This window comes from Alosa sapidissima, chromosome 7 (genome assembly GCF_018492685.1).
Source record: "Alosa sapidissima isolate fAloSap1 chromosome 7, fAloSap1.pri, whole genome shotgun sequence".
Classification (NCBI taxonomy): domain Eukaryota; kingdom Metazoa; phylum Chordata; class Actinopteri; order Clupeiformes; family Clupeidae; genus Alosa; species Alosa sapidissima.
Genome location: NC_055963.1, coordinates 37,850,023 through 37,861,565, shown reverse-complemented (window position 1 = coordinate 37,861,565; position 11,543 = coordinate 37,850,023). Strand labels below are relative to the sequence as shown.

Below are 11,543 nucleotides of genomic sequence, written 5' to 3'. Positions count from 1 at the left end.
CAAGCTCGTCTTTGATATAGTCCGCCAAGCTGTGGAGGAAGGCTTGCACCAGTGCCTCCGAGTTAAACGAGCTTTGACTGGCCAGGGTACGAAAGTCAATGGAGAAGTCTGCCACTGTCCGATTGCCCTGACGGATGGTGAGCAGAGCTTGTGACGCTTCGGCTGTTGGCGAGCCTAGATCAAAGACCTTTAACATCTCCTCCTCAAAGGCACTGAAGGAGGCACAGGCTGGGGTTTGCCGGTCAAATTCCGCCGTTCCCCACAACCGAGCTCGGCCGGTGAGATGGGTGATGACATAGCCTACCTTGGCTCCCTCCGTTGAGAAGGTCCTGGGCTGTAGTGCGAACTGGATTCGGCAGCTGCTCAAGAATGGTCTTACTTGCTTTTGGTTTCCATCGAAACGTTCCGGGTTCCCAATCTCTGGTTCAGGAGTGTGGGGATCTGGTGGCAGCACTGCCGGTGGTACAGGAACAGAAGAACCAGGGGTGGGTGCAGGTGGAGTAGCCGGGTTTGAGAGTAGTTGCAGGGCTTGGGCTAGCAGTTGTTGCTGCAGTTGGAACTGTTGCTGCTGCTGTTGAAGCTGTTGCTGTTGCTGCTGGAGAAGGGAAGCGATGTCGCCAGCCATCCGATTGATGTCTCCCTCAGTGCGTTCCAGTCGCTGTAGGGCAGTCATCTCGGGCTCTTCCTCCATAGTGGTCAGGGAGTGCGCTGGGTCCATGATGGTCAGATCGTTCTGTCACGGACAGAAGACGACCCAAGAGCGCAAGTTCAAATTCAGAGTCTTTTTATTGAAGGGTTCAGGGGGGAAGAGGAGTGAGAGAAACGTGAGGTCTTGGAGGTTCCGGTTCCAGGGGTGCTAGGAGTGCCAGGGGTGTCAGGGGTTCTCGGGGCTCAGGGGAACCCACACACAACAGCAAGGTGAACAGCAGGCAGTAGTACAGACCAGGGCTAGGCACTAAACGTGGTGAGAGACAGAAGGCAGATTCGAGTTACCGGGGGGGCTGAAGATCGGAGAGTAATCGAGAAGATCCGGAAGGCAGGTCGGGATAACCGGGGCAGTAGAACAGGGAGGCAGTCAAGAAAGGATCCGAATCACAGGTAGGAGTCAGAGAGTAGACAGACAGACAGGCAGGCAGGCAGGCAGGCAGGCAGGTTACTGGTCCAGGTTTGAAGACGATCTGACAGGGCTTGGCTGAAAAACAGGGCTTTATATACTGGGAGAGGTTAGTGGAGAAATGCAGTGCAGCTGGCAGAGTAATTAGAGCAGAGTGGGGCAAGGTGAGGATGGTGAGTAGGAAATGCAGCGCAGCTGGCCAGGTAACAAGAGCTGAGCAGGGCGGAGCCAGGTGGAGCTCGTTAGGCAGAGTAGAGAGAGAGTGAGCAGAGTGGCAGAGAGTTGAATCAATTAAGGGTTGTTGCCAGGGAGAGAGAATGCTCATGACACACATACCTTGTGGCTGATATAATTGCTTGAATTTCGGATTAATAAAGTATCTATCTATCTATCTATCTATCTATCTATCTAATTAAATTAATGGAAAAGGCCAACAGTAAAGCAGGGGCAGTCGCCTATTTGTTGATTTTCTATACTGACATAGGGCTTCCCATTCACATCACTTACTAGGCCCCACCCATTACTCCCATTCCCCCTTATGTTCAGATACTCTGGTTTAGAGCATAACATTTGTGAATGGATGAGGGCCTTAGAATGGATAAACAAAAGCGCAAAAATTTGCCGGCCAAATTTGTTTTAATCTAAACGCAGATGCCGCCAAATGTGCAAAATAATACACGTTTGCTACAGGGGCTGCAGTGGTTTCAGCATTTACACTACCTGACTTCGTCCAGCAACAGGTGGAGGAGAGGCGACTGGCCACTGCCTCTGCCAGGCAGAGGAGCAGGCATGTGACAGGGATGACAAGGAGGGAAAGAGTGAGCATGATCGGGCCGAGGGACAGAGGGAGCAGGAGAGTTGAAGTGGTAAGCATGGAGTAGCTTCATGATTAACAAGCTTGGAGAGAGATGGGTTATATAATTCAGGGTACATTTCAAGTGTAGAGAGAAACCAAAAAAATGTAATGAGTTTTCATCATTAAACTTCAAACTTTCATCATTAGTCATAGAACACACTTCAAAGTTAACATGACAAGTATTTGCAGAGGTTAAACCTGTAAGAATTCAAGTATCTATTTGAAAGAAATATGTAATGACAGAAAAAATCTGTCAACTCTGTTAGAGACAAACTCAGTAAATTATATATATTTAGCAAATGTCATGCATTTTTAAATGATTCCTTCCCTAAGAGAACTTTTGTCTCTACAGTCACTCTAGCAACTTTGAATTTGATAAGACTGCTACAACACATTCCACTGCCAAGTTTCCAAGAGGTGCATATGTTCTAAAAAAAGTTAGCTTTTACATATATAATTAAAAATTAAAGAAATCATGTGGTAAAAATATTAGTTGTAACACATCTTCTGATATACATTTGAAACAAAAAAATACATATTTAGTCATTGTTTTAAGAGCAAAATCTTAAATTAACAGAGTTGACACTCATTAAATGCTATTGAAAACAGTGTTGACAGCACATCATTGTCAACTCTGTTATCATGCAGAATTAACACAGAATTAACAGAGTTAACGATAACAGAGTTGACATTCCCATCATTCTGTAGCTCCACATCCTAACCTCAAACTAGTTACTGCATGATATGTATAAAACCAGAATTTCATGACTTTTAATCATATTATTGTTTTTTAAAAATTGAGTGAGTTTCACTCCAATAACGCAATAACAGAGTTGACGAATAATTAATCTACTGTTGGTGTACAAATTAATGAGAGAAGAAGCTTAACATATCTCACTGCCTTTCCAAAGTTTCCCGTCAGAGGAATTGACATCTCTCTGTGTAGGCGTCATGCTTCATATTCAAAGTCTGTTTTAAGCAGTTTTATTACACGGCTCTTCATAGTGCTGCAGAATACTCCGTTCACTTGAATGGGCCTTCCCAATGTTCGGTGGTCTGCTAATTCTCTAACAGACCGTTGCTAAGTAACAGACCGCTGTCAAGGAAAATGGGTTTTGTGCTTCTATTTCACATCTTTCATATTACTACGCAAGGACTGGAACTTCATTCAAAAGTGAAAGCAGACGGTTGATCAGCTGTGTTCTAAAGAATGTTTGATTCAAGTTCAGTGTGTGCTGTTGCAAACTATTTGTTTCTCAGCAAAAGCCATGATGAAACGGTAACAAATAGGCTATAGCCTAGACTATGTAGGCTAAAGAGTCATATCATGGGGAGTTTATTGTTTCGGTTTGGCAAGTAGACGTGTATAGAACGCCGGTCATTATTGGGAAAATAAGTCCCTTCAGGACGGAACAAGACCCCTCCGCTGCGCGGCCAATATACATTATCACTTACTTATAACAGTTAACAGAGTTGACAAGAACTTTGAGACAGACCAAAATTATATATTTTTTAAAATGTAAATCTTGCAGAACACAGAAAATTCAGAAAATAGACGTTGTATATAACTGATGTTATGACAGTTAGTAAATTAACCTCCAAAAAAATAGATTGTTAGACTTAATAACATCATGTTTAGTCAAGTTGAATACATGACTCAGTCGGAGACGGTCAATAATTAGATTAGATAAGATTCAACTTTATTGTCATTTAGCAGAGTACAGGTACAGAGCCAATGAAATGCAGTTGACATCCAACCAGAAGTGCAAACCATTAAATACCAAGTGCAGGTAGAGTATGGTTGTGTAGAGATTAATAATGTACAGTGTATAGTTGGATAAATACAGGTTTTCCAGATGATATATCTACAGAGATAAATAGAGTATATGTTGAGTATAAATAGACATTCTATAACTAATATATATATATATATATATATATATATATATATATATATATATATATAATTAATAGTATATGTGTGTATATATTTATATATAAATATAATGTATAGTATGGGGTGTTAGCAGTGCAAGGTCATAGGTGAAACAGTGTAGGAGTAAATGTAAACAGGTAAGCAGTGCAATACAGTCAATGTAAACAGGTAAACAGTGCAGTCATAAAAAGTAAACGGGTGGCCCCAGCCGTGGCGCAACTGGCTGGGGCACCTGCGCCGTACGCCGGCGACCCGGGTTCGATTCCCGCCCCGTGGTCCTTTCCGGATCCCACCCCGACTCTCTCTCCCACTCGCTTCCTGTCATTCTCCACTGTCCTATCAAATTAAAGGCATAAAAAGCCCAAAAAAATATACTTTAAAAAAAACAACTAAAATGCAAATGCTAGACAGGAGGTGTAGTTTTGTTCAGCAGTGTTACAGCCTCTGGAAAGAAGCTGTACCTGAGCCTGCTGGTGCGGGAGCGCAGGTTCCTGTATAGCCTGCCAGATGGGAGTAGACTGAAAAGACCATGGTTTGGGTGGGTGGCATCCTTGACAATGGATTTGGCTTTGTTTTTACAGCGTTTATGATATGTGTAATTAGGAGTTGGGAGCCAATAGTCATTTGGGCAGATTTCACTACTCTTTGTAGTGCCATCCTCCTCTCTTATTAGGCCCACCACTGTGGTGTCATCTGCGAACTTGATTATGGCATTGGAGCCATAAACAGGGGCGCAGTTGTGGGTAAAGAGGGAGTAGAGCAGAGGGCTCAACACACAGCCCTGTGGCATGCCAGTGTGGTGGAGGAAGAGAGACTTCCTAATTTAACAGTCTGGGGTCTGTTAGTAAGGAAGTCCATAATCCAGTTGCAGAGTGAGTTGCTGATGCCAAACTGGCAGAGCTTGGAGATCAGCTTGGAGGACATCACAGTGTTGAATGCTGAACTGAAGTCAATGAACAGCATTATAACATATGTATTGGGACTATCTAGATGGGTGAGTGCCAGATGGAGCGCTGTGGAGATGGCATCCTCTGTTGATCTGTTGCGGCAGTAGGCAAATTGATACGGGTCCAGTGTAGCAGGCAGACATGATTTCAGCTGTGAGAGGACCAGCCGGAAATATTTCGCAATAATGGGTGTCAGTGCATCCGGGCGGAAGTCGTTCAGTTCTTTGGCTGTGGACTGTTTAGGCACCAGAACATTAGTGGCAGATTTAAAAATATGGGGGACTGTTGAGTGGGCAAGAGACATGTTAAAGATGTTGGTGAAGACATCAGCCAACTGCTCCGAGCAGGCTCGCAACACACGTCCGGGAACTCCATCAGGGCCAGCAGCTTTCTGAGCATTCACTCTGCTCAGGATGTCGCAGACCTCTGAGGTGGAAAATTGGAGTATGTCCTCGTCCGGTGAAACAGCTGACTTAAAGACTGCCTCCCGGTCAAATCGAGCATAGATGTGGTTCAGCTTGTCTGGGAGGGAAGTAGAGGAGGGTAGGGTAAAGTTGCAAGGGGATTTGTTGGTGATTGTATATACTGTACTAGCCATATACGCCGGTGCCAATAATTGTGGGCAACATGTTTTTGTTAAACATATTTATTTCTTTATGAGATTTTCTCAGAATAAATTTGCTTCCCTTGAATTTTCGGTTGAATTTTCCCTCATTGTTTTCATTGTGAGGTTACAATAAATCACTAGAAGAAGCGGCAACACATTGCACATTGCGCTTTACAGAGTGTCTCATGTCTCGGTGTTAAAACAAATATACCTGTTTTTAGTCCACTTATGTGCCAATAATTCTGGAGGGTACTGTACATACATCAAGACACAGACACAAACATGCACACACTGCTGATTAATTAGATAATACAAAATAGGTAATGCGTCATGGCCGCTGAGGTGTCAAGTTAGGCAGTTTAGGCAGACATTAGGCAGTTCAGATTGTGTATGTTGTTGTATTGCACTGTTAAACAATCATTGAGTAATTAAGGGGAGACAATGTAAGATTTTAGATTTACAAAGACTTGCAGGAGTAGGGGATGGAGAGGACATTTATTGTCTTCGTGTAGCAGGTGGCAAAACCATGCGGCAATCTATGTACATCAATCAACCTAACATTTCTCTCTGTCCCCGTTTCAGACCTACTTCTACCAGAGAATCGCAGACGCTTGCCACTTGAGGAGCAGTTGCAAATCTTGCAAGTTCGATTTGAGGAAGTCAGCTCTGGGAAACACAGTATTGGTCGATCGCGGCGCGCCAAAGCTCTGAGAAAAGAGATGACTGTCATTAAGCGCAAACTGGCTCATCAGCGAGAAGGAGGTGAAGGTGTTGGAGTCCCTACAGAGGAAAGAGTCTCTGCTCTACCCCATCATGCCTCTGTAAGCACCTGTCAGGATGATGAGGAAAGCAGCAGTCAAGAGAAAGGTAGCACATATAGTCTATTGAATGTTTTACCATTTTAAATAGTGTCTTTAGGTAAAAACTATTGATTAAATCTAACCAAGCGTTATTAATCTTATGATAGGTTCAAAAAATCAAATACCTACATCTGCTTAAAGTAGCCCACCAGTACAAAATAGATGCAGAAACAACCAAAAAACCTGAAATTGGGAATGCTTTGATGTGCCAGAGAAGTTTCTTGAGAGGCAGAAACAAAGTTTAGCAAATGACTGTCATCAGTAGTTAAAGCATGGGAAGCAGATGGTCGGTCAGAGTTGGCGTTAGGAATACCTGAAATTGCAGGTAGATCAGGCTAATGTGGGGGAATTTCGACGACTTCCAGCGTTGTGTAGATCTGGCTGAACATGATTCATGTTTGTATTGTAAGATTCAGCCAGATCTGAAGAAGTGGAATGTGCCCACTGATTTGACACTACTGGAACACGACGTAAGGCAATGCGCTGCCTTCAGAAGCAACCGTTGTTATAACCTGTCTGTACACTTTCAAAGTTTACAATACTTTGATTTGTCTGTAGGGACCCTATCCATGCTACCAACAAAGTGGTAGGCTATTTTGAGCCTGGTCAGTGGCTACTACAGGCTACAAATAATTGTGTTGCTAATGCAAAAAACGTTTCTCTACTATCCATTGTAAAGGTGCTTAAAGGGGCCAGGAATACTGGACAGTCTCCAGTGTGCAGGTGTCTGCATCAGTGGGCACAGGGCTAGTGATGCATCAGGTGTATTTGTGGGCAGGGACACAAGAGATTTTGTTTCTCCTGCAAAAGTATTGTCATTTTATTTAACCTGGAGAATGCCGTTTTCTTAGGCCTGGAAAGTCATGCAGACACATGATCAAGGCCTATAGCCTTATTGACAGCTAAGTGCACTATAGGTTATGGTCAAAGCAAGGAACCCAGTGCTAAGGACGTCCCTTGATATTCTATGTTTCGTACTGTATGTTGTCATTGCACTGAGCTGTGTCATTTTCAGTTTCCGTGTTTGGGATATAATTTATTCAAAGGCTTCCCTGATTTTTTCCCCTGTGTGATCTGAGGGCCAAGCAAAACATGACTGATGAGCCAGTGCATTAAAACGTCCTTTTTGGTGTGACACATTTGCTGTCATACTCACCAGGTTTCTGAAGTAGTTTTTGTCGACAGTATAGTGAGTTGGTCTATGGAAATGATCTCAACCACAGCTCTGTTTTATTGTTTTGCTTCTTTGGCATTGCTGTTGGGCCATTCTGTGTCAAATCAGATAAGGGGTTGTTGCTGCACCGTCTCAGATTTTGTTCAAACCTTGTCTATATCATCAATGGGTCCTAAAACCAAGGCCTGTTCTGTGCAAACCTTCTGTCTTCATATCTTTTTCAGACCTTGAAATTCTTTAATTTTTACAGCTTGAAAAACACATGCCATGTTTGGGCATGTATATCTTGACAAATATTTTCCATAGATTCCATAGAAATTCCCTAAATTTTCTAGGGTGGAAGACGAACTCATAATAAGCATGTGTAAACAATCTAAAGTCTGTACTAAATGTCTCTTTACTTTGGAAAGGGCCCTAGATTTCGGAAAAATGTGCATTAAGTGTGATATTGAGGGTATTAAATATATAATATATAAATATTTTTTGGGTCCCCCGGGTAGTATCGGTAACTATCTTGAAATACATCAGTTGTTGTCTCCACAACAAATGACCATGACAAATATAGCTGCAAGCAGCAATGAGGGGGCCAAGCAGATAGGCCGGAGTAACCATGGCAACGAAATGCTGTTAGCTCAATGCTGCAATCAGACGTATGGCCATAAGCTGTCAAAGCAAGTTTCACGTCTAGCACGTCAAAAGTTACAAGGCAAAATGCATTTTTTCGACTTAAGCTGTCCCAGACTTAGGTGCTACTTTTAGGTCTAAAATGCTTCGTGAATTAGGCCTACTTTTTGTGAAAAAATTAGGAGTCCTAAAGTTAGGAGTGAAACGCCCATTATTTTTAGGAGTTGCTCCTAAATTCGCCAGTTAGGAGCTACTTTTAGCCTTAAAATTCTTTGTGAATACGGCCCTGAATAAAAAGGCCTAGCCTAAATGAATTAAGGCAAAACAGCCTAGTAGCCTAATGAAACATACGGATTGATGTAGTATCTTTGTAACATTATTAAATTATTCTGTTACTATACCTACGTTTGCAAAAGAGAACATTTTAATTTGATTCACAATAATGTTACATTTAATTTACATGTTGACAATGATTAGCCTAGTTTTGGTTGTTGTTGGCGGCGTTATTGCATGTTAGTTATGCCTACAATGCAAAATTGCTTCCTCATGATTGGAAGCTCCTGTAGCTGCATAGGATTTCAAAACACGGCAAAATGCCGCAGCTTTGTGAATAGGTCTGTGAGTAAGGAGTCCTCTTGACTTCTTTTAAGCTGTCAGAGGTGGGAAGGTGTGATTTGTTGGGGGCAGAGCCGATTAACTGGGCACAAATGTCTGATGGCCCCCCTTCCCCCCAGCCAACGTGAATCGGGTGGTTAGTTAATAAATATAACAAGCAATATAACCATACAAACACGCTTCCTGCACTCATTGTTTCAAAAGGAGTAATTTTGGCTTTGTCAGAACTGAAGAGCTGTGGACGGCACGGCACGGTATGCCCAATGAAAATAAATTAACGCAACGCAACACAACACAGACCCCGCTTCTCTCGCGTCAATCACTGACAGTAACCTAGAATAAATGCATGGGGAAAAACACTTCCCCATGACAACATCATAAAACACTGAAAGTTAATATTTTGTCACTAGCAACATACATCTGTCCTTTGTTAAATGTATTATGTTCCAAGTAGCCTATGCGTAATTCTGCTTCATAAAGTTGAACAAATACATTTGCTTATTTCACAGAAAAATATAAATAGCCAGTTAGGGTCTACAGTGCAGACTTGGTAAGTTATGGTAGGCCAACTTGCAGTGAACAAACAAACCAAAGGGGAAATTCTTTCTCTTGTAGCTGAGTAGCCTCAGGTGCGCACGTAGACATAAGGCCGAACATGCAAGCGCCAATGAATCGTGCTCTTACGACAATCACGCCGTTAAACTTAAATAGGTTAACATCACTCTAAGTTCGCCTTCAAGCAAGGAAAACGATGATTTGAAGACATCTGTTTCGTTGGAAGGGCAAGGGGTAGCAACAGGGCAACACAGAGACAGGCCCGATGGCAGGGCTGTTATGAGAGTATTAAAATATGGGATATTCTACGGGAAAACATTAAAACGGCAAGACAGCGGGGGAAAGTTAAAATACGTGAGAAACACGGAAAAAGTTGGCATGCATTGTTTCGGTCCCCGTGCACAGGGATTATTTGTCATATTATTAATCACATATGATTATTTGTGAAATTGTGCAAACAGGCGCAACACATTTGAAAAGGAAGGACTGGTAGCATGCAAGCTCACGGGAAAGATTGATTTAAGAACGTTATCACAGTGTGTGGCTGTGGCGCGGGCGGAAGACAGTGACAATTGGTTTTCGCTGTTTTCCAGGCTCCATTTCTTTTTACGAGACACCCTGCTCACTTGAGCCATCTACCGGTTGTTGCAGCGTCTCACTGGAAAAATACAAATTAAAGTCGCGTGATACCGCGTGATCCCACGCGCGGACCGCGAGTGAAGCTGGCCAAATCGAAGCACTGCCCACTGTAAACACACGTGGGAAAACTGAACAGTCTAACCAGTAGACTATGATAAACTAGCAAAATAAGCTACTTTGTTAACAATATTTCCAGGCTTCAACCAGTGCTGATTTTCATTCATTTGCACATTTATTTATTTGAGTGTTTTTCATGATTGCTATTTCTTTTCCCTGTTTGCTTTGATTGATAACTGAGGTGATTAAAATCAGAGGAAGGTTAAGTTTAAAATAAAAGTGTTTAAATTAGGGCTGGGATAAACGATTATTTTTTAAACGATTAATCTAGCAATTATTTTTTCGATGCATCGATTAATCTAACGATTCATTTTTTCAGTCCGATTCGATTATCGATTATCTCCCCATTATGACTAATAGCAATTTATACATGTTGATTTACATATATAAATGAAAAAACATGAATTCCTTAACATTGCAATGTTTATTGCTCTTAAAATTCTAAAATAAAAGACTATACAAGTGCCAAGTAATGCATTCTTAGTCAGAGGGGGCATTCAATAAAGTTCAGTAGTGTATAGGTCTAATTGAGTGCCTGTCACTTTAAGACGTTCGTCAGGGAACCCTTGCACTAAAACACAGTTAAAAGGCTGCTGATGTGTGGATGCAATTCATAACATAGTTAGTTCAAATAACGGTTTGTAGCCTACTTCTCCTTGGGACAAGCACTTTTGAGTCTTGGAAAACACTTTTCCATTTACATCGGGATTTTGCAAACATTCAGTGTCAGAGTCAATAAAATGAGCCCTGCATGAGTAACGAAATTGACAAGCAGCTGTAAGTAAGCATGCTAAACTCAACATCCAAACAGTATTCTAACGTTAGCTTCGAGATACTGCTTGATTGCATAACTTAGTTTAGTCTCCTCAACGTACTAAGTTATGTTGTGATAAGACCTTAGCAGAGTTAACTTTAATGCAGCAGTTTTGAACAAATTTGCGCAGCATGGTCACAATGCTAAGCGGATTTAATAGTAATTTAGCCCCCCGTGTTCTATGCAATGCTTCTGGCAACAACAATCCTTCAACAATTTTGTTAAATGCACATGCAGAGGAGGGGCAGCGGACTCGTTACGAGAGAGAGCAGGCAGGGCAAGGAATGGCTGTGTGCGTAAAAAGCACAGCTCAATGAAAGTATTTTATCTTATCTTTAATTTAAATAGGCCGGTTTTGATTTTGTGGCGCCCCACCACAGATTAGTCAACGTATGAGAAACAAAGTTTGTGGCAGTTTGGGCAAATATTAGTTAATAACAGATGGTAAATACTTTGGAATTGTTTATGAACTTTGAATAATTTCACTCCTCATATTGCATTGCATTCGATAATTGACTTATAAGGACTTTCCTTCGAGAGGAGCTGGTAGGGGGACAGTTGTGTAAGTGTTCTTAACAGACTTCTGTAATAAACTCCAAGTTCGCTAACTATGTTGTTGGTGCTTCTTTTTATGTGTAGGGACCCTGAGCAAGCTACTGATGAGGTTTGGTGCTGTTTTGAACAA

At 42.0% G+C, this 11,543-nt stretch overlaps 1 protein-coding gene across 2 annotated transcripts in view; it reads left to right on the top strand.

Annotated features, from left to right (window-relative positions):
* The window catches only part of brpf1 (bromodomain and PHD finger containing, 1), a 104,077-nt gene that overhangs the window by 68,658 nt on the left and 23,876 nt on the right, over nt 1–11,543 (top strand). For both annotated transcript variants that reach the window (XM_042098202.1, XM_042098203.1), the window contains one exon: nt 6,043–6,327. In XM_042098202.1, coding sequence (XP_041954136.1) covers nt 6,043–6,327 — 285 coding nt within the window. The remainder of the gene's footprint in view (nt 1–6,042; nt 6,328–11,543) is intronic.